The sequence below is a fragment of the Populus trichocarpa genome, chromosome 13, assembly GCF_000002775.5.
Source record: "Populus trichocarpa isolate Nisqually-1 chromosome 13, P.trichocarpa_v4.1, whole genome shotgun sequence".
In the NCBI taxonomy this organism is placed as follows: Eukaryota; Viridiplantae; Streptophyta; class Magnoliopsida; order Malpighiales; family Salicaceae; genus Populus; species Populus trichocarpa.
Window position 1 is genome coordinate 9741503 of NC_037297.2, and position 22795 is coordinate 9764297.

Sequence of the window (22795 nt, forward strand, 5' to 3'; positions counted from 1 at the left end):
AACTTTAGCATTCAAGACAACATCTTTCAAGCAAGGAAAATGGATTAATGAACGACACAAAGGGACATTCTTTCTTCTACAAGTTTCATATTCGACTATAATGGATCTAATGCAAAGAGATATGATTTTAGGGCTGTTTTGATAACTTGTATTAATCTGAATATTTTTTAAGGTTTATTTATTTTCTTAATTACTATTTGGGATAATTATATTTTAGTTTTAGGGCTTTTATTTTTGTTAGATTTTTTTTTGCCCAAAATCAATGTTTAGATTTATTTTCAACATTAGGCTTACACTTAGATGAGTTTTTTAGTTAATGTCCATTGGTATGCAGCCTAATATGGGATTATTAGGGTTATTATCTTAGGAATATATTATGTTTTGTTTTGTTGCAAGTTTAGGCAGCCTTTAGACATTAATGAAATTCAGTTTTTCTTAATCAAACTTCTTTTTTTTTTGCTGGGACATAGAGTAAATCCGACTTATCAAGGTATAATTGATCTTATATCATCTCTTACAATCATTCAATACTTCTAGTTCTTAGTTATAGGTTAACTTTAGGTCAAGATTCAACCAAACCTGATTATTCAACTTTCTTAGGGAAATTATCATCTTCATTGTTGGTTGTGTGACAACGTGATCACGAGGCTCACATCATCTTCCTTCATAAATATTTTAAAGTGCCTTTTTTGGATATAAGTCTTTCTATCTCTTTTGATGATTGTATGACACTCTTATGCATTGTTTCCATGATCATGATGAATGAGATAGAACTTTTTGGGGTTCCTTATATTAGAACCACTTTTCATTGGAAGTGGGTATTACAAAAGGTTTTTTCTGTTTATGGCAACCAACTCCTCTCAGTAAATGTTATTATAAGAGGTAGAGTTACGAGCTTGAGGAATGTCAGACGATCATGAGTGTGCCCTTGATACTTCTTTCAGATGATCTTATTGCATATTGATGGCATGATGGAGACTCTTCTTATGTATGGAAACTTGGGTGCCTTTATCTGGTCATACTAGCTTCTTTTGGTGCTTTTGTCTAGTTACACTAGCTTCTTTTACCCTGATGTAGTTTTCCATTGTGTTTTTTATGCTAAGGAGGTTTTTTTCAGGAACTATGTATAACCTTTCTCATAAGAAATAGTTATAGACTTCATTGATCAGGGCTTCGGTGGTGATGGGCTCAAGCAGATTCTGCATACTTAGCATTTCCTCGTTGAATCTCTAGAGATATGCTCTTATGCTTTCATCGTTTCATTGTTTAATGGTAAAAAGCTTTGTGGTGCTCTTTTTGACAGGAATATTGGTATTGAATGAGAGATGAGATTCATAAAGAGATCAAGAAGACCTAGGATGAAGCCATGTTTAAGGCTATAATACCACACCTAGTAGATTCATGAAAAGTTGAAGGGAAAATCATATATATGGCATCATTTTTTATTGTCATTGGCTTCAAGATGCTTCTAACATTTTGTATATGCTCTCTAGGGTCTTTTAGGCCATTATAATTGTATAAGTTGGCTTTAGAAATGACATAATCCTTAGTAAGGTGAGTGTGTAGCACTCTATGACAAAGCAGAAACTCTTTCACTTGGTGGGAATGGTGTGCATGAGTTGAGGTTGGTGCAGTCTCGTGCATGTCTTAGGTTTTTTATGATGGGGAACATGTGAATGAGAAGATCAAGACTCAAAAAAATATTTATGAAAATGGCTATATTTATGGCATGGATTTGCTGGGGAGCATTGGCTAATTTGAAGAGTTGGAGTATGGTGCCTATTAGTTATATTGTTTTGCCATTTTCTTCTTGAAACTGGAGCTATGTGCATCTAGTGATGTGGGTTGAATTTTCTATTAGTTGTATTATAGATAGTGAAGTTTTTTTTATATGACTAGAACAACGTTGTTGAGTGCTTGCACCTGTTAGAAAAGTTGTTAGATACCTAGGGGAACTTAAGTCCTTGTAGGAGAGTAGTTACTATCCCATATACTAGAGTCTCATTAACCATGGAATTTTTTTATAAAAGTTGAAAGGGAATGAAAAGGCCTTTTGTTTTAACTCCCATAGATGGCATCACTGATAAAGTCATAAAAAAACTTTACACATAAATGGACTTTTTTTTGTTGAGTTATAAGCTTGAGTTGTACCTACAAAACAAGTTTTTGGTGGAAGAAGGGATACTCTGATGCTTAAGTTAGTATTTGAGTTTTGGATGCTCAAGTGATAAGCATAAAAATTAAGAAGATGAAAAATATATTTTTTGTAAGTAGAGAAGATATTTCTATTCTTTGTGTTCTCTGTGTGGAGAGATACATTTACTTACCTAATTAAGTTCTCATTTCTTTTTCCTTTTAACCTAGATTTTTCATTAGCAAAAATAAGGTTATTTTCTCTTAATCACATTATGTAAACTATTTCATTCACTCACAATTTCCTCACATACAAATTTATATCAAGTATTTCCTATTTTTCACTTACCATGGTTGGCTCCTTCTCTCTTCCAATCACCATATTCCTTCTTTATTTTTTCCTTGATTTACACATGTACATATTCAAAAACAAATTATTTTAATCCACCCTTAAATTTCTTCTTCCATGACCGGCCATACACTATACAACACAACAATAAGTTTTGTCAGATTTTTCTATAATTTCACTAGTATGACAACTTAATACAAATCAATAATACTAATTGAAACTAATTTTTCAAAAACCCCAATTCATCCATATCAAACACTAAATACAACTTGAAAATATCAACTCAAATCATCTAATTCTCTTGTAAACTTGTTAAAATCAAAAGAGAATACCTTACCAAGTACTTGTATAAGCCTTAAATGTGCTCCAAATGAATTTCTAGAATTCCCTTTCTTTGCTCCTTCCTTGGTCGACCCTCTCTTCCCTTTTCTTTACCTCCTCATACTTATTTTCCTCTTAATTTGGTGTTTAACACACTTAATTCTTACTAATCTTCAAGGTTTTCTCTTTAATTTCCATTTTTTCCTAAGTCTCCTAAGAATTTTCTAGAGTTCTTACCTTTTCTCTCTTATAGTTTTAGTCGGCCAAGCACCCCCCCTCACACACACACACCATAATTTGATTAATTTCCTATACGTCCCATTTTTATACCTTTCATATTTCCAAGTAAATTTTACCTGATCGTGAGATCTGTTTTCATTAACTTTAAAATAAGGCATTTCAAATTTCATTATACTATATGTTACCATAAGTCTTTTATCATTTATTTATTCCATTTGGTTATAATTCGTGTTTCTATGTTTTTAATTTTTCAGATATTTTTCATAATTCATTTTTTTCAGGGGGTAGTAGGGCGTGTTTTCCAAACAAGTTTATATCCTAAAACTAGAGGCATGAAAAATGTCTTAAAGCCGTGTTTGACAAATACACCTTAAAGAAAAAAAAAAGAGTTTTTTGTTGGGAAAAATAAGGCATGTCAAACACACCTATAAGTATAGGTTAGTGTTGGCCCATCCACATGGGCTGGGCTTAGTGGGCCCAAGACTCGAGCCCACACATACAGGTTGGTCTCAGGCCCAGCCCAACCTGATTTTGTTCGGGCTGACAAATGACCCAAAGGATTTTTTTATAAAACTTAGCCCACCCACACGGGCTGGGCTGAGGTAAGAGGCCCAACCTCCCTTTCTTTACCACTATTATGCATGTTGCAAGTTGGTTTTTCCAACCATAATACAATTATTCAAGCATGATTTACATGGAAAGGCATGAAGAGAAGAAGCTTACATGGCATGGGAAGGAGCTTGCTAGTGGCGGTGCTTCCATTGTTGGTGGCTCACGGTGGCTACTAGAGAAGGAAGAAAAAGAAACAGTGGAGTTAGTTGTTGATGGTTAATAGTGCATGAAGGGTTGGTTTTATTTCATTGCAAAGGAAAGATGTTTGTTTTTTCAGTCTTCTTCTAGTTTATGTGCAAAATGGTGGTTGATTTTATTCTCTTTTTTTCTCTCCTTTTTTCAAGTTTTTTTCCTCTCTTTTCTCTTAGTTTTTTCTCTCTTTCTTCACCTGAATTTCACCGCTATTTATAAAGGGTGAAATAGGTGTTCGAGGTCCCTTCCAAGCATCAAATCAGGTTGTTAAGGCTAGCTAGTCAGCAACTTTGGGTCAATATTTTAACGGTTCGTTGGATGGAAAATCGACGGGAATAGGGCTAACGATGTAGTACAAAATCAAAGCTACTAAAGGGTGCATTTGTGTCTTACCTGAGGCATGAGTGCATTAAAAGGCTCTGCATAAAAGGTCTCTCGATCAGCTTTTACAGGACCAAAAAAAAAAGACAATGAATAGTGCCAGAAAACGCGCCGTCTGGCTTTATTTTTTTTACTAGGCAGTGACCAAAATGATGTCGTTTTAAACCAAAACATGTCATTTCATTTAAATGAAACGATGTTGTTTTGGCCATCCTAAACTAAATTAGGTCATAAATCCCTTTTTTTTATTTCAACCCTCAATCTTTGAATTTGTTCAATTAGGTCCTCAATTGAATTCTGATTTGAGAATTAATTCAATTTTACCCCTACAAAATTTTAGAAAGACCCTTTGATTTATTGCGTTTTTCAACTTGATCTTTGGTCTCGGATATTTTCAATTATGTCCTCAATTGATCTTCAAACTACTAATTTTTTTAATTTCACCCCTATTTTCAACCGAATTTGATCCTTGAATTCGTGCGTCTTATTTAGAGAGTGCCTTATTTTGTGTGTATATTTTTCCTTTATCCAGAAAGGGGGAAAACTATCCTACAACACATGGTCGGGATATATCTTGATTAGGACCTTAACCTTTGTTTTAGTATTCATATCAAATTCAAGCTAAGAAAATCTTTGAATTGTTTTTGTTCATATGTGCTTGTTGTTCGTGTGATATGTTGATATATGGTTGTAAGAGGAATTTGGTTATGAAGTTGCTTTCTTCTTCCTTCTACCCTATCGAAACTTCCCATCTTCATCTCTTCCTCCTTTTTAACTAGCAAAGGGATGTGCTACTAAAAAGTTGGCTGAAGAATCTTTATATTTATTGGAAGCCTTGAAACTTCTGCATCTGAATGTTGACTAAAATTGTGCTTTTAGAAGGTTCCCCTCCCAGCCTCTCCTTGTGGTTTTGGAGTTTCTTTACTCCATTTATGTAATCCTAGTGTTATTTTCTGGATAAAGAGGATTTATAAACATATTGATCGCTTACCCGCTGAAAGTACAACATGTGTCTAAAAGGGTTTCCAATCTTCTTGTGTTAATTTTCTTTTACCACTCCCTCGCTGGTAGCTAATTTCTTATAATGTTGTTCAGTATATAGAAGTTGTTTCTAACTTTTCAAGTGTTTAGTTTTTTTGTTTCTTTATTGTATATTTTATTCAATTTGATTTTAGCTGAATACCCTTTAAACATACTAGGTCGTCTGAAGTGATACATAAACCTGATGGTGTTTCTGGAGTTGTTTCAAACTCTTTGATTCCTTTGCACTATTCATTCTATTTGTTTTCTGGACTTGCTTCTGATTATTACTGTCTAAACAGGAATGCACTTGCGAAACGTAGTGATGTTAGAGATGGTTTAGCATTGCATGCATGCTTTAACTTTCCAGGCTGTCTCTTCTACTGGCAGGCAGAGTTCTGCTGGTCATGGTACCAAGGCATCCATACAAATGGTTTTCTAGGTGTCTTGCAACTTTGGATATTATGTCTTGTTATGTAACTAAAACTGGAATTTTGCAGATCGCATATTTGCTCCATATTCTATTTTCAAGGGCAAACCTGCGCTCTCTGTTGAACCTGTTCTTCCAACTTTCTCCAAGTTCGGTGGAAGTATAACTTTTGTTGCTTGTATACTTCTGTCCACCTCAAACAGAGTTGCTCCTCATCTTTCTTCTTTCTTAACAGTCTGGGAATCTTAGAGTTGACTGACGTGGTTCCATGATGTTGACTTTCTTACCTGCTATAGGTGAGCGTAAGTATAACTACGAAAAGAGACAGGTAAAGTTTTCTTGATTTTTTCATCACTACTATCTTGCTCTATTTATCAATCATGCCCAGGCCATGTAATCTTTTCACCACAGGACTTGATCACTCCATTCATCTTTTCTTTCTTTAAATTTATATTATAAACAAATCATGCAAGGAATATTATGAAGGGATTTTACCTACATTGATGATATTGTGAAGGGTTGTTTGGGTTCGTTGGATACAACAGAGAAGAGTACCGGGAGTGGAGGGAAGAAGAAAGGGTCGGCACAATTGAGGGTTTTCAATTTGGGGAATACATCTCCTGTGCCAGTTACTGATCTTGTTAGTATTTTGGAAAGGCTTTTGAAGGTTAAGGCTAAAAGGAATGTTATACAGTTGCCACGCAACGGGGATGTTCCATGTACACACGCAAATATTAGTTATGCTCAGAAGGAATTTGGATATAAGCCTACCACGGATCTGCAGACAGGGTTGAAGAAATTCGTGCGGAGGTACCTTAGTTACTATGGAGACAAGAAGGCTGTTGGGCGAAAGCTTCAACTTGGTTTTTTTCATCACCTTCCTTACAACATACTAACTTACAATAGCGTCAGCTGAATATGTGCCAAGTTTGCATGCCATGGCAGCTGAAGAACTACGCCTTATCAAATGTAAACTACCATCTTATAGGTCAAAAGGAGGACCACCCACAATCAAATTTAGGTCGTCTGGAAGGGTATAGGCTGTCTATCAGGCCAAGATTCTATTCTTTCAAAATACTTGACAGGTATGGTGCCGTCAAAACCTTCTGTCAAAATCACCCTATTGTCTGAAATGTAAAGCTTCATCCCCTCTGAAATCAAACATAATTGCAAACACAGAACAAGGAATCAGTTATCACCCATGCTTGTCCGCCATTATACTAAATGTTTTACTCAACATGTATACATATTTTATCTAACTTGTTATCTGGTTGAAAAGATCAGAGGTGTTGATGTTTATACCTTCAAGTGCTTTTCTGACATCAAGAAATATCAAAACATTAACATCCCGTCTCATACCTGAAAGATGAAAAGTCAAATATATCATACAAAGCCATCAACATCTTAAAAAGTATGCTAAGTGATTTATCAATTAGATAGCCTTGCTTCATTGAACATGAGCTAATCAAGGTTCAGATTTGAGAAACAATTGCAAAAGGCACCAACAAAAGATACTCCCAGCTAGCAACTAAAGCACTCCCTCCCTTCTTCCATCACTGGCTTTCTTTCAAATTAGGGCTACAAAAGGGTGTTCTTGTAAACATTGGAGCACTCAAGTAAAATCTATTGAAATGGCCTGCCATTCGTTACCATAGGCAATTTTCCTTTTTAGTCATGTAGATGCTGGCCAGTAAAATTCAGATCCACAAAATTTTGGTAAAGGCTTGCTATTTTGGGAAGAGTTCATACTAAACAGATAGGCAGACTCTATTGTCCCCCACCCCCCAACCTATGGAAAAAAAACCTGCACTCTACATTTTGACTCTTCCTTCAAATCTTAAAAGACAATGATCGCAAGATATCTCTAGAGCATGAAGCCATGAATGTCAAAAGAACAACTTAAAAGCAAGTTTCCTTATGTATCTTACCACTAATCACTTCAACATCTGTTGGCAAACCACTGGAGAAGTGAACATGCAATCTTTGCATTCTCTTTAAACCAGATTCCAAAATTGAGTCCAGATTCTTCTTATAGGTCCCATGTACACACACTGCATTAGGGAAGGAGGTAATGAACCAAATAACAACCTAAAAAAAGAGGGAAAATAGAAAAGTCCTATTTGAGAGGATGGAAATATAGCATAGTAGTAACTTTTACCTGTAATTTCCTCGGGCGAAAGAATTGCTTTTAACAGACTTTCAGATTCAACTGTCTGCACATGCATAAGAAACCCGTTCAGACTAAACTAATGCACATCCTTCTTCTTTTGAGAAAACATCATAATGAATGACACAACACCCTAGTATACAGAGAACTGAGACGTAAACTACTTTTAACATAAATTCAAGTGGTACAAAGAAAAATAGTGAAACCTGTGTAGTTCTGTAACAAACAGTTTGATGGTCACAAGTATGAGGAACATATATGTCAAAGTTCACAAAGCATAAAATTTGTAAGTAAACATAAATTTCATAAAGAGCATAAAATCTTCTCATTTTCTGTTTCTTTACTCCTGAAGTGAATATTACAAATACATCCAAGGTTCTAACTTGACAGGATTAAAATTTTCATCCAGATTGATTTTCAGATATTTTCCAGATAAGTTAAGCTAATTATTTTGCTTTGCTACTAGTGCCCTAAGCAATCAATAAAGGCATAAATATATCAAGAATTATCAAACATGCTGGGGCAGCAAAAGCATGAGAACCAATTTTGTTATGTTATTATTGCAAAATCTCACTCTTAAGACACAGTTGAATGTCCAAGTTTTGCTTGTAATCACAAAGATAACCTACTGGGATGAATAGATTGCTGTTTCACAGTAAATATCTATCACCTTTATCGAGTGGCCTTGGTTAGCACGTATCAGAAGCTCCCCACCTTCTTCCAGGAGGCTAAGTCGCTGCTTATTATCTTTTCTAACAGCCTGAATTTGCAATAACAAAAGATGTAATCTCTAGGCAGTTTATTCAAAAACAAAAATAAATAAAGGTATAGAACTTCATTGTGCGGAGTGACAACAAGTTTCAATAATATGAGCTCCAGGTGTTGGATAAGTTTTACAGAGAAGCCAAACCTTCTGTTACAAATTTAGCAATTGTAAAAATCATATTTCATTAACAGCCGGATAAGAATCAGGTGAACTAGAATATAAATACATGTATCTTTTATCCATCATAACTGTTCTTACCTTGTACATAGACATACAACAGCCATCAACATTATGGGAGTAAGAAAGTAAATAAACATGGCCCCAAACATCACAACTTACTATTTAATGGTGCTTTTATGGTTGGAAAATTTGTATTCCAAAAGAAGTATGGTAAGAAACCAAGTCTAAAAAGGAAAATAAAGTTATAAGTCATGTCCTACGAATTACAAACATCCTTGGCAATCATTCGTCAATCTCTGTCAGACACTCTTTGAAACATCAAAGTAAGTAAGTTTTCTATCAATGCAGGAAAAAAATGATACAATACGCGAGCTATATTCTCCCTCACCCCACATTGTTTTCCTAGAGAAATCAATGCTCAATCAAATAGTGCCAAGAAAATCATTTGCCTAACAGGAACAAAGATGCAAATGTATGTAAAGAAAAGTATTTACTTAACCAACCTCTTTAACATCATCATCAGTATGTGATCTTAACGGAACATTAGCAAATGTTTTCATATTGAGCTTTAGTAAATCCTCAACTTTGACAAACCCATCACTCCGCATATTCAAGTTCAACTCTGAAGCCTTATGACGCAAGATCCGTGTCCTGAAAATGTTCAATTATATAAAAGAATCATTTTAACCTAAAAACTTAAACGGTTATGAAAGATCTTAAGACATAATTTATATTATTCTCTAACATATTAGAGATTAACACTAATTTATACTAATTTATGCTTAGTTTTATTAATTATAATGACATAATGAGATTCAAAACTGTTACCGTTGGTTAACAAGTCACTAATAATATGTCAAAAAACAATATAAGCCCAAAAGCTTAAGATATCACCTAGATATCATTTATATTATTACGTGACAAATTTGACACAAAATCAACAAAATTGTTTCACATCATTCATAATATGCTTCCACTAAAAATTAATAATCTCAACAAAAATTCAAAATATAACGACAAAAAAAAGTGTAATGTTCAAGGTTGTGCTTACAGTAATCTGCCAAGTGCATCAATTTTATCCTTACTAGATCCCCCTCTGCCGCGGCCTCGGCCTCTAGACCCTTCTCTATCGTTTTGCATCTCCAAACCTCTTCCTCTGCCACCAATACCCAATTTTGTATTTCAGAAGAAAATCAAACAAAACCAAGTGAAAAGGGGAAATTATATCAGGTGAGCAGAATAAGAAACGTACCCTCTATTGGAATGAGAAAAGGAAGAGCTCATGTTGTTGTTTGTATTGTTTTTTATGGAAGCAGCAAAAGCAAAAGGAGGAGACCGCTTATGAAAAATAGAGGAGGTTGCAAGATAGATATGACAGCAGCCTAGAATTCGAACACTGCTTATAAAAGCCCACATATCATATGGAACTCTGGAACAGGGGCTAGGAGCCCGTACCCTGCAAAAATTTAAAATTCCCCAGAAATAAACCAGTAGGGGTTAGTGGCTGGAATGAGGGATTTTTGGACAGGGGAGCGGAGCGAAATGAGGTTTTCCAAATTTTCCACATATCATCATGAAACTCGCTTCTCCTTTTTTTCTGTTTAATGAATTTTTTCGGACAAAATTACCCATAAACTTTTCATCTTGTTACAAGTATATCCTCTATATATTCTCATCTCATTGAATCTTATGCCCTAGCTTTTCTTTTTTTCTGGGCAGCAATTCCATTTCATTCTTCATTTCTATCTCCCCTGTGGAAATTGCAATCAAGTTCGTTCCTTTTTGGTGCTTTGAGGTACTTTATTTCTTGAGCCATGTTTTATTTAATATGTAAATGAACTCTTTTTTTTGCGAGTTTTTTTCATTTTGATTGGAAATATGAAAAGGGATGGTGGGTTTAATTTTGATACAGGTGTACATTACTTTCTTTAGTGTAAGTTTATATTATCTCTCTTTTAAAAAAAAAAAATTGTAGTGGCAGGTCAAGAAAGCTCTTGGTTCGAACTGGGCAGTGTTTTCCTTTGAATGGCTTTATTTTCTTATGAAGGTAAAACTAACTCTTTCTCTCTGTATATATAATGTTTTTGATGGAATCTAGATCATTTATAGGCTGCAATGTTATCCGGGTATTGGTCAATTTTAGAGAAAATTTTAAGAATTTGAGAAAGTATGCAAAACCCACTTTGTATTGGTTTATTGGATTAAGAAAGACCAAAAACAGTTCATCATTAGTTATTTGATGATATGAATAGTTGAGTCTTCATTGCCCTGCAGCGTAATAGGTTTGAAGGGAATCTTGATTCTGTGGTTGTTGATATGAATGCTTACATTACTGAATTACAAGGAACTCACAAGGTATACTTTCTTGCTATTCTCTTACTTCCTATAAGATAAGAAAAGAGGTGGTTTAGTGGAGGCTTTGTTTCTGAAAATTCTAGTTGTGGTAATTCACAGAGAAGTTCTTGTCGTGGGAGTTTTTAGTTCATAAGTTCTGCTTGGTTTGCATCAAACAGGAACGATGCATTTTTATTTTAGTTCTTATACTTATAATATATCTTCTGTTTGTTCTTGATCAATTGATTTCAATGATTGTTTATTCCTTTATATAGGACTTGGTTAATGAGTAATCTTGAAATTTGTAGAGTTAAGACTTGTGATAATAGAAGCAATAAAAGAAATAGATCGTCATGTGTTAAAAAAAAAAAGCAATGAAGAAAATCTGTAACTTTAGGCCTGCAAACAAAAACCTTTGATTAATGCTTGAAAGATTATTTACAGTGGTTTAGCTCCTTCGTTCACCTAGTTTTTACTTGCTTTTATCACCTCATTCTCTCTTTGCGATTCCAAATAGTATATCAATTAGCAAACCCAGGTTCTAAAAAGGAAAACAAAACCATTTGTCTCTCCAAGGATATAGCTAAGTTTGTTCATAATACATGTGAATAAAAAAATTTGTTTTCAATGTTTTGTTTCCCCTTATGTTTCATAAGCAAAGTCAGGCCTGCATTTTTATGAAAATATGCAATATATGTTGAAGAAAACTGTATTCTTCAATCTTTAAGTCATGATAATTTTTTATCCAAAGCTGGTTGTTCTTAGTTCTTCATTTAGCAGCTTGGGTTCTAGTTTTTAAAGAAAAAACAGTAGCATGAAATGAAATACAGGTTTTCTTTATTCTCTTCATCTAATGGTAGTATAATTATTTTTGTCCCATGCTTACAGTCTGTTGTTAAGAAAAGAGAAAAAAGCAGTTCATCATACTCCTGATTCATGAATGAGGAAAGGAAAGTATGTCCAGTAGCTTGTTAGTTTTTTTCTGGTAATAGATTCATCCCTAAGTTTTCACTTCCCTATTTGTTAAGTCTACAACATGGACATATCTTACTGATGTTATCATGCAAAGTTTTTTCTCGTTTGCAAGTTGTAAATTTGCAGTCCAGTTTTCTCTGAGAAAAAGAAGCAATAAAGCAAATTTGAGTCTGCAAAGCATGAAATGAAAATGCACCTAGTTTTCTTAGTTCACATTTTGTTTGCATGATCTTGACATCTCTCACATTTTACTCTCTGATGATCCACTCTCTCCCCCACAAAACATTTTTAATGTTTGTTGTTAAAGAGTTTCATCTTCACTTCATAATTTGCAAGTTTGGGGGGACAAAGCTTGCCACTAATGCTCCAAGTGTTCAGCAGGCTCTGGTGGGGAACAGTAATCCTCCAAAATTTGTGGTTACTGTCCTATATATGTGCCCAGTTAAAGCCCTCTTCTCCAAATTTCAGATGCCCTAAAAATTACAAACCCTGAAAAAAACTCAGAAACCTCTTCTCTTCCCTCTCTGCCTTGTTATTAATAATAATCTCATACAAACCAAGGAGGAAGATGAAAAACAACATGATGGGCATGTGGAAAATCATCCACATCCCTGACAAACCACCGATCCCTCCTAACCAGCAACCCACTGGTGAGTTATCAAAACCAAACACTCACTCCTATATGATTACTCTGCTTTTTTCAATTTTTAATAAATATATTTATCTTGGTTTATTGCGCAGTGAATGTGTTGGCATCAGTTATTGATCCAAAGCATGCTAATACCCTTATAAGGTCACTCACATTTACTAAGAATTTTTTATTTATTTGAGACTTTATGAAATTGTATTAATGTGAAAAAAAATAAAATAAAATTGTGTAGGCGATTAAATCAGATAGCTCCTTTTGAAAATCTATGCCATGTCAAGCGGATTCGAAAGAAGCATCTTGAAGGAGGTACTGGTTGTTTGTTGTTGTTGTTATCACAAGTGTTTTACTGATTTTTTTTGTTTTGGTTTTAGTAAGTGAACTGCAGCAAATGAAAGCATGTTTCTTTTTTAAATTAGTTTTCATTTTATTTTATTTTTTCCTAGTCAAGGAGAACAGAATGATCAAGCTTGATTTAAATTTTCACCTATAAAATTACGAGCTCTGGTTGTCCTCCTCTTTTTTCAAGAGATTGATGTTAAATAATAAGTGGCACCATTTGAAGAATGATTTTGGGAACCATACCATCTATGCATACCACTTTTTCTCCATTGTACTTGGTGACAGTTTAGAGTCTTTTGAATAAAATTGTGTCTTCTCATTGAGAATTGCCCATTATATAGGTAGAATTTACAAGCTAAGAAAGGAAAGAATACAACAGGAAATAATACAGGCTGATACAGGAAATAATATAGGCTGATCTTCAGCCCTTAGAAACAGCTAACCTACAGCTAGTATATCCCAATAAAGGAAAGAATAAATAAGCAAAGAATCTGCTGGTATTAAATGTGTAGGTATAGGTATTTCCTTTGACATCCCCCCTCAAATTGATGCTGGTAAATCGACAAGCATCAATTTGCCAGTGAGGAAATGATGGCGCTGACGGGGCATGGATTTGGTGAAGATATCTGCGATCTGCAGAGTGGTGGAGATATGTGGAAGGGTGATAATTTGATGATCATATGCTTCCCTGATTGAGTGACAATCAACCTCAATGTGCTTGGTGCATTCGTGATAGACAGGGTTGGCTGCAATTTGGATGGCACTAGTGTTGTCAGCATGAAATGGAGTAGGATGAACTGGACAGAAACCGAGTTCTGTGAGGAGACCATGCAGCCAAATGATCTCAGAGCATGCAGCAGACATGGCTCGGTACTCTGCTTCAGTAGATGATTTGGAGACGTTGTCTTGTTTCTTGCATTTCCATGAGATAAGGGCATCACCAAGAAACATACACCAGCCGGTAGTAGATTTCCTGGTGTCAGGGCAACCGGCCCAATCAGCATCATTATAGGCTTGTAGTTGAAGTGAAGAACCTGTAGGGAAGAATAAGCCACGACTAGGAGTGCCAAGAATGTAGCGAATTATGCGGCGGACAGCAGATAGATGGAGATGTCTTGGTGCTTGCATGAATTTGCTGACAGTGTGAACAGCATAAGAAATGTCTGGTCGAGTAATAGTTAGATAGATAAGACTACCAACTAGCTTCCGATAGGTAGTAGGATCATCAAGAAGCTCCCCTTCGTCACGATGATATTTCACATTAAGTTCCATGGGAGTGTCAACCGAAGTAGTGTTGGTGAGGCCGGCTAACTGAACTAGTTCCTGACTATACTTGTGCTGATGCAGGAAGAGATCGTGAGGTTGATGATGCACTTCCAAGCCCAAAAAATAGGTGAGCTGACCGAGGTCTTTCATGTGGAATGTAGAATGCAACAAAGTCTGAATCGCAGAGATTGCCTCCAAGTCAGAGCCAGTGAAGACGATATCATCCACATAAACAAGGAGGACAACAATACCCATGGATGTCTTTTGTAGAAAGAGAGGAGTCATACTGACTTTGAGTGAAGGAGAAACCCAGCAACGTGGATCGAAACTTGTCAAACCATACTCTCGGTGCTTGCTTCAAACCATACAAAGAACGTTTCAGTTTGCAAACTTCATTAGATAAGGAAGTGGACATACCAGAAGGAAGTTTCAAGTAAACATCTTCCTTGAGATCACCATGAAGGAAAGCGTTCTTGACATCCATTTGATATAAGGGCCAGGATTGAGATGCAGCAAGGGCGAGTATAGTTCGGACAGTGGTCATTTTGGCGACTGGTGTGAAGGTCTCATCATGGTCAAGACCATATTCCTGTTTGTTGCCAAGTGCCACTAACCGAGCCTTGTAACGGTCGATGGACCCATCAGAACGGCGCTTGATAGAAAACACAAATTTACTGCCAAGGGGATTCACAGATGAGGGGCATGGAACAATATCCCAGGTTTGGTTTTCTTCAAGTGCGAGAAGTTCAGTTTCAATGGCTTTTCGCCAACACTCATGCTCCATTGCCTGTTTATAAGATGAATGAAGAAAAGTAGAAGACAAGGTGGCTGTGAAGGATGAGGGAGGAGAGTACCCATACCTATCAGGGGGTCTACGAACCCGAGTACTTTGTCAATGAGAGGGAGTTGCAGTTGCTGGAACAGGAGCAGCAGTCGGGGAAGGAACGGGAGGGGGCTTGGGAGGGTCTGGAGGCTGGTGGGAAGTAGCAGATGAACGTCTTTGATATACTAGGAGAGGCTTAGAAGGGACTAGAGCTGCAGAAGAGTTAGTAAACATAGGCAAAACAGAAAATGAAGGAGGAACAGGATCCTGATGCATGGAAAAGAAATATTGGTTTTCTAGAAAGATCACATTTCTAGAAATTCGAATGCGACGCAAATTTGGGTCATAGCAAAAAAAACCTTTCTAGTGTACTGAATATCCTAGGAAAGCACATTGAATTGACTGAGCCGTGAGTTTTGTGCGTTCATGTGCAGGAAGATGAACATAACAGACACAACCAAAGGTACGGAGGTTGGAATAAGTTGGAGGATGACCAAACAACCTGAGGAAAGGAGTGTCGTGGTTCAATGTGGGGGAAGGCAATCTGTTGATGAGGTGGACAGCAGTGGAGAGAGCTTCACACCAAAAACGAGAAGGTGCAGACGACTCTAACAGAAGAGTACGAACAACATCAAGAAGATGACGATTCTTTCTTTCAGCCACCCCATTTTGTTGAGGTGTTGAAGGGCAAGACCGTTGAGAAATGATGTCATGATGTTGTAAGAAGTCCTGAAACAAATGAGACATATACTCACCCCCATTGTCAGAATGAAAGATTTTGATTTGGGCTGAAAATTGGGTCTGGATATGTGCATGAAAAATCTTAAAAACAGAAAATACTTCATCTTTAGAATGAAGGAAATAAATCCATGTGAAACGGCTATAATCGTCAATAAAAGTGACAAAGTATTTGCAATTAGCATGAGAAGTGACTGGTGCCATACCCCACACATCACTATGTATCAAATCGAAAGGCTGGACTACGTTTGGTGTGTGAATAGGAAAGGGTAGAGTTTTACTTTTGCCAGGCCTGCAAGAATTGCAATCAAACTGAATAGCACTAAGAGATGGTGAATCTTTATTTCCAAGAAAACCAGATTTCAATAAATCATAAAGAACATTAAAGTTTGGATGTCCGAGACGTTTATGCCACGCTCGATAATCAACATGAGCAGAATTACAAGTGACAAAGGGCAAAGAAAAATGAGACAAAGGAAATTGAAGAGGAAAAAGACGTCCCACTTTAGGCCCCCTCGCGATCATCCTCCCTGACTGTTGATCCTGCACAACACAACCAGATTTGGAAAATTCCAGTTTACAATCATTTTCAACCAACTGACCGACAGACACAAGATTGGTGGTAAGACCAGGTGATACAAAAACATCGGTGAGAGAAGGAGAAACATCACCAGTGGCCGTGATAGGTAAATGACTGCCATCAGCAGTATGAATTTGGAGATTTCCAAAATATTTGTTGACATTGGTAAGAGAAGCAGTATTGTTTGTCATATGATTGGAAGCCGCGGAATCAAAATACCAAGGAGATGATGTAGAAAGATTTTTACCTGAGAGCCCTAAAGCTGAAAATGCAGAAATGATCATTTGTTGAATCATGGCAGGAGTCACGGATTGGACAGGAGTAGGAGCACTTTGTGTCAGAGGTGAAGAGCCAACTGAGACAGTATATACTGTCTCTGTTTTCTTGGGAGGTCGAGTAGGGCATTCTTTGATGATATGGCCATCTTTTTTGCAGTAGTTGCAGAATTTTCGGGGACAATTTGCAGCATAATGGCCAAATCCCTTACAACAAAAACACTGAATAGTGCTCATATCCCTGCCTCTTGGCTTACCTTGTGCTGCATAGACCACAGGAATAGATGTAGATCGTCGTTGTTCCATGGTGGTTTGAGTGAGAAGGCGTTGTTCTTCACGAAGGAGGTCACTGAGGCATGTATCCAAGGAGGGAACAAATTCTCGGCTCATCAGGTTGGATCTGGTGCCTTCAAATTCAGGTCTTAGTTTCATTAGAAACTGATCCTGTTGAGTAGTTTCATGAACAGATTGAACAGAGCTAAGTCCTTCGGATGGTAAGCCAGCATAAACTATATCAGTGTATTTAGTCCAAAGATTAGTAAATCTAGAGTAAAAATCAGAGATAGAAAGACTATCCTGTTGAAGAGTGCTCAATTCATGTTCAAGCTGAAACCGACGAGCAGTGTTTTGTTGGCTATAAATTTTCTTCAGGTAAGTCCACATCTGAGCTGCAGTCTGAGAGGATCGAAGATTCAAGATGATGTTAGGTTCGACAGATCCTAAGATCCAAGCCATAACTTGAGCATCCTTGACTTCCCACTTGGCGTGCTGGTCTATGTCTTTGATTTTGTCAGGAGCTGGGTTACTTCCATCAACATGTCCCCACAGCTCCTTACCTTTGACAAAAATCCTGAAATGAAACGCCCAAGCAGAGTAGTTCTTGCCATTGAAACGAATCATAGAAACATCAAACTTATCTGAAGACATGAGGTCAAGAGAACTTTGATCAAGAATAACCGAGACTAAGAAACTTGATAGCAAATAATAATTCAGAGTTGTAGCTCTGATACCATGACAGTTTAGAGTCTTTTGAATAAAATTATGTGTCTTCTCATTGAGAATTGCCCATTATATAGGTAGAATTTACAAGCTAAGAAAGGAAAGAATACAACAGGAAATAATACAGGCTGATACAGGAAATAATATAGGCTGATCTTCAGCCCTTAGAAACAGCTAACCTACAGTTAGTATATCCCAATAAAGGAAAGAATAAATAAGTAAAGAATCTGCTGGTATTAAATGTGTAGGTATAGGTATTTCCTTTGACACTAGGGATATATATATTGATACATTGCTGATGCAGTAGTCAAAGAGTGCTCTTTTTTACAGGAAAAACTCAGCTTTCAGTAATTTTATGTCTTGCTTCTGAGGATAACAGTCTGTTGAACAGCTTGCCACAAGATGTACAAGAGTTGAGCAATTCCTACCAGTTGAGTCCTTTTGTTACAAAAGTGGGTTGTTATTCTTTTTCCCCCCTGATAAGATGCATATATTCATTACTAATTGCATTTAAAAATGGTCAAGACTAGTGAATTATGAACTAAACTTTAATCAATTCCAGGTTTGCAAATATGCCGCGACATCCAAAGAAGAGTGGGAAGAACAATGCAAGCTATGGCCAACCTCATACCATCCACCTACCTAGTAAGTTCTAAATTATGCTTCTGTATTGTTTCTCGTATGTTTTTTTCCTCTATGTTTCTTCATTATATTGTAAATACTAAGTTAGTTTTAAGAGTGAAGAGTACAACTGTTAAGGGACATTTTTCCCTTCTGATCTTTCATATCGAAAAGAAACAAAACTTTGGAATCCCAACAACTGCTTTGCTTCTTTGACTGAAGAGTTGAGCACCCATTGCTGTGGCTGGTGCCACCTAGAGGCATTGTTGTTGCAATCAGGGTTGTCATAATATGATCCTTGACGACTTCTATGTGTAGACAGTTTAGATGGGTTCATGTATAATGTGCTATATCAGCTGGTAAGTCATTCTAGTAGAAAATCCTGCACTGAAATTTTTCTTTCTTAATTTTTACCTCCACCAGATTCTCTTATTCTCTTCATTAACTTTGTATCTAAAAGAACTTTTTTTTGAGAAATTTTATCTACATTTAAAACGCAGAATATTAGTTTGACAAATGGCTCAAACTCCTAGTAAAAGCTTAGCCCCTTTAACTTTATCTGTTTTTCTCTGATTATTATTCATTATTCTTTTGTTTATAGAACTAATTACTCTCTATTAAAAAAAAATCATCTACTTATTATACACTTTATGTTAAGTTTCTTTCCTTCAATACACCTTTTGATTTTCAAGCTTGATTACTTCTGTTTTATGCATGCATCTATCATTTGTCTTGTCTATTTCTGAATTCACCTCATGTCAATTTGTATACATAAATCTTAGAGGTTGTCCTATAGTTATCCTCCAGTTCAATACTCATTGATCGTAAGTAGGATCCTGACTTTCACAACCTTGCTGAGCTGTTGTGCATTCACTCAAGAGTTTGAGTTAATACGAGCAGGTATATTTAGCATGTCAAAAGTTTAGGATTCCATATTTTGGAGGCATGAACTAAAAATGTTAGAAAACTGTGTAATTGAAACAAAATCCCTGAGTTTGAGCTATCAACACTTTATTTATGCATCAATCATATTTTTGCTATGTCTTGAGGAGCTTATTGTTATACTCATGTCTCATAGTTCGTCAGTTATTGACATTGTGAAAAATCCACAAGAGCGATGTTATATTATACTTTAGAGCTAATGAAAAGGTTGACATAATTGTTTGTACTTTGTTTTCTCACTGTTGATGATAAATTCAATATTTGTGAAGAAAAGAGCCGAGGGCTATGATCAAGGGAGAAAGGAATATGAATTTTGAACTCCATGGTAGATATCTGCAGCACCACACTAACCAGTCTCTAGTTAAAGAAAGTTTTATTGAGAAAGAAGCAAAAACACATAAACTCCCTCCAAACTATTGCATAACAACTATCCCTTACCAAAAAAAGAGGTTCAAAAGTTATTTTTTCAATTAAAAAAAGTGCCCTTTTCTTTAGCTGTACTCTTTATCTAAATTCCTAACTTGAATTTGCTGTGTTCTGTTCTTCTAATTTCAGCAATATTGATGGGATTACTGGATTCAGTGCAGAGGATTCATTGTCAGTTTTCAGCTTCATGAAAGTTGCTATTGAGTTGGCAAAATCTGGTGATGGTTTGGTAATTATGTAATTTCTTCTATAAACTAAACTTATTTCTGTAAAGGGATGCAATGATAGGGTAGTCTACTTACCTTACAAAGCTTCTACTTGGGTGCTGTAAATTTTTAATTGGCATTTTTTCTTGTCTGGTACTTGTTGTTTTCAAGTCTCAACTACGCTGTGAACTTGCAATTTGTGACATAAACTAAACTAGTTGCCATTTAATCTGAATGCTGTAACTTTTGACTTCATTTGCTCTCAGAGATACTAGAGTGTTGTTCGCTCACACCTGATTCAGAACATAGCAATTGCATTTATAATAAAACATACATTTATGCTGAATCTTTGTATATCGTGTCTGAACTTGCCTCTTGTTCTTGTTTCTGCAGATTGTCAATGCTGCAGTTATAGTGGATCCTTCAGTTCAGCAGATCATTACAAATGGACGTGATGAAATCTTCTCGTGGCATGCTCCCACGAACAAGACTTGCATCAGAAATGACTGCATTGAACAGTCCACGACCCTTATTTCTCATCAGTCTAATGGAGCAGCAAGTCTTATAACAGAAGTGCTTCCAAATGCTTCGCCTGGTGAACCTGAAAGTTTGTCTTATGTGGTGTCTTGTTTAAACCCTTGGAAGTGGTCTGAACAGCGATCAGATACAGCTAATTCTTGTTATTGGCATCCTTTACGACATGCTGCTGTTGTTGCCATTGAATCTTCTGCTGACAGGGACAGACGCCTGTTCCCTGGTTTAGGAGATGCTGAAGAGAAATCCTTTGAAACTTCACAATCATCTTATGTTGGTTCCCCAGTGAAAAGACAAAAGACGAGTGTTGCAAATGTGAGTTGTTTCTGTGCCCTGTTTTTGGACAATCTTATAAAATAGTGCTTTTGACAGGTACCTTTTACCTAATTATTTGAGTTGATGGGAATGGTTGGTGGGCAGCATCTTATTCTTAGCCAATGCTAAAAATAATAACGACTTCCCCTTGTTTAGTGACTACATTTTCTCAAGGTGATTGGTTGAAATGGATCTCAGCTTCATGTTATTCTATTTCAGGTCGAGAAGAAGGAAGCGGATCCTCCTGACATGCCTTCAAATTCTGTACCAGAGAGACCTTATCTGTGCACTGGTTATGACATCTATCTTGTGTGGGAGCCATGTATAATGTAAGTTTGTCATGCCAACAGTCCTTTTTCTTTTATTAGTTTCTCCCTGATTTCCCTCTTTATATTACTGTAATTTTTCAAAAATAGCCTTTTCCAACTTCAATGATTATGCTGTCAGTAAAGAATTGAGTGCAGTAACTGGCTTGGCTTTCTTTTCTTTTCTTTTTTTCTTTTTTTTCTTTTTCTTTTTTTTTTTTTGTTTCTATCTGTTTTCGGTCTTATAGGTTTTTTCAATATTCCTTCGACTAATTATCGACCATTTTTACCTTTAAGGTGTGCAATGGCACTTGTTCATCAAAGAATTAGACGAATATTTTATGCTTTCCCCAATCCAATTACTGGTGCATTGGGAAGTGTTCACAGACTACAAGGAGAGAAAAGCTTAAACCATCATTATGCTGTATTCAGAATCTGTGTGCCTGAAGAAGTTCTTGATATAGCTGGAAACAGCAAGAGCTGCTGATGTCAACTGAAGTGCCAACCACTGTTAGTTAACAAGATTGGTCCAGGTCATGATAGAATTTAATTGAGCATTTTTTTCAAGGAATAGGATTAACTTTTGCACCTGATATTTACCAAGAAGATGAATGCATGATTTTTCTCTTAGCAAATGCAGAAGTTCCTTACAGAGCTTTGGACTGCAGAAATGTGCTCCTGAGTTGTCAAAGCCAATATGTATTATGGCTTGATTTGAAGGTGCTGATGATTGATTCACAGATCGTTGACCTTCATGGATTATGTACATTTTATTCAAACACTTCACGTGTGTTAACTATACAGTTTCTATTCAAAGCTGCTGCTTTCAGAAAGTATTTCATGTTTTTCTGCTACCATTTGTGGTGGATTAAAGAATTGGAGGGTGCTACCCCAGAAACAAAAAGAAATCATTATGAAACGGGCACTCTGCCTGCTAGCCAACAACATAAGATGTTTGTGAGTGTTTGATCAAACAGAATTATTAGCCTTCATCTTTCAATTTTTGGGTTAGAAAAGGGAGCGAAGGTGCTAACCTTTACGTAGTTTTAAACAGGATTATAAGAGTTCCTGTGATGTAAATGAATGCAGGCTACGAAAGCATTATAGATAATAGTATTTGTTGAGAGTCCATTATTTGCAAGGTATGCAACCAATAATTTCGAAAAATCAAGAATGGGTTCCGCCTTGCTTCAAAGGCAAAAAGGATTCCTAAAGTAAAACAATTTTGTCCTTTTTTCATATAAAAAAAAAAAAACAAATTTATCCCTTGCGTGCTCTATAAGAGTGGATTATATCTTTTCAATAAGCAAAAATATTACTGTCACAGGAGACATTTTTGCAGAGGCGGGCTAAACACGACCTATCCAACAGCAAATGGATGTCTTGACCATGGGGAGGAGTTGGTGAATAACACAGATCCTCGCCATGAAATCTGCATTACTGTTAGCCTATCAGCACATGAATGGCATTCCAAGTCTACCATATCCTTCTATCCAACGCAAGTCAAGAATATGAACAGTCAAGCCAAGAGAAACTTGAAAAGGTTTCATTTGATTTGAAAAAAAAAATATCGAATCTTTCTTCGAATTCATTTATATAAAGAATTCTTGCATGACTTCAGCCAAAATCTGAAACAGCTACAGCGCAGTACTACCAGCTCGACAACTCACTATTTCA

At 36.2% G+C, this 22795-nt stretch overlaps 2 protein-coding genes across 8 annotated transcripts; one reads left to right on the plus strand and one right to left on the minus strand.

The window, feature by feature from the left end:
• Nucleotides 1–6520: 6520 nt before the first annotated feature.
• LOC7477755 (uncharacterized) lies at nt 6521–10207 on the minus strand. The gene is made up of 8 exons (XM_002319290.4): nt 10044–10207; nt 9843–9947; nt 9295–9442; nt 8516–8605; nt 7837–7891; nt 7607–7729; nt 6981–7037; nt 6521–6829 (listed from the first exon to the last, which is right to left on the minus strand). Exons 1-8 carry the CDS (start codon nt 10205–10207, stop codon nt 6696–6698), a joined length of 876 nt encoding a protein of 291 aa, XP_002319326.2. The 3' UTR covers nt 6521–6695.
• On the plus strand, nt 10189–21954 carry LOC18104268 (tRNA-specific adenosine deaminase TAD3). Of its 7 annotated transcripts, none has more exons than XM_024583803.2 (13): nt 10189–10338; nt 10511–10586; nt 10767–10838; nt 11066–11146; nt 12482–12750; nt 12842–12893; nt 12982–13055; nt 18100–18221; nt 18332–18414; nt 19888–19987; nt 20358–20813; nt 21033–21142; nt 21416–21954. In XM_024583803.2, the coding sequence occupies exons 5-13, from the start codon at nt 12669–12671 to the stop codon at nt 21603–21605; spliced, it is 1269 nt and encodes a 422-aa protein (XP_024439571.1). In that variant the 5' UTR covers nt 10189–10338; nt 10511–10586; nt 10767–10838; nt 11066–11146; nt 12482–12668; the 3' UTR covers nt 21606–21954. The 7 variants fall into 7 exon arrangements, with proteins under 7 accessions (XP_024439571.1, XP_052302644.1, XP_024439572.1 ...); XM_052446684.1 differs by having other exon boundaries at nt 11074–11146; XM_024583804.2 differs by having other exon boundaries at nt 10773–10838; nt 12479–12750.
• Nucleotides 21955–22795: the final 841 nt, after the last annotated feature.

Bases quoted from the DNA above. Each gene is read 5' to 3' on its own strand.
- LOC7477755 (XM_002319290.4), bottom strand. From the start codon at position 10,207: ATGTGGGCTTTTATAAGCAGTGTTCGAATTCTAGGCTGCTGTCATATC. The intron at 9,948-10,043 runs GTACGTTTCTTA...TATTGGTGGCAG, and splicing joins TTTTCTCATTCCAATAGAGG to AGGAAGAGGTTTGGAGATGC. The intron at 7,038-7,606 runs GTAAGATACATA...TTCATCTTTCAG, and splicing joins AGATGTTGAAGTGATTAGTG to GTATGAGACGGGATGTTAAT.
- LOC18104268 (XM_024583803.2), top strand. From the start codon at position 12,669: ATGAAAAACAACATGATGGGCATGTGGAAAATCATCCACATCCCTGAC. The intron at 12,894-12,981 runs GTCACTCACATT...AAAATTGTGTAG, and splicing joins CATGCTAATACCCTTATAAG to GCGATTAAATCAGATAGCTC. The intron at 18,415-19,887 runs GTAAGTTCTAAA...TTCTAATTTCAG, and splicing joins TCATACCATCCACCTACCTA to CAATATTGATGGGATTACTG.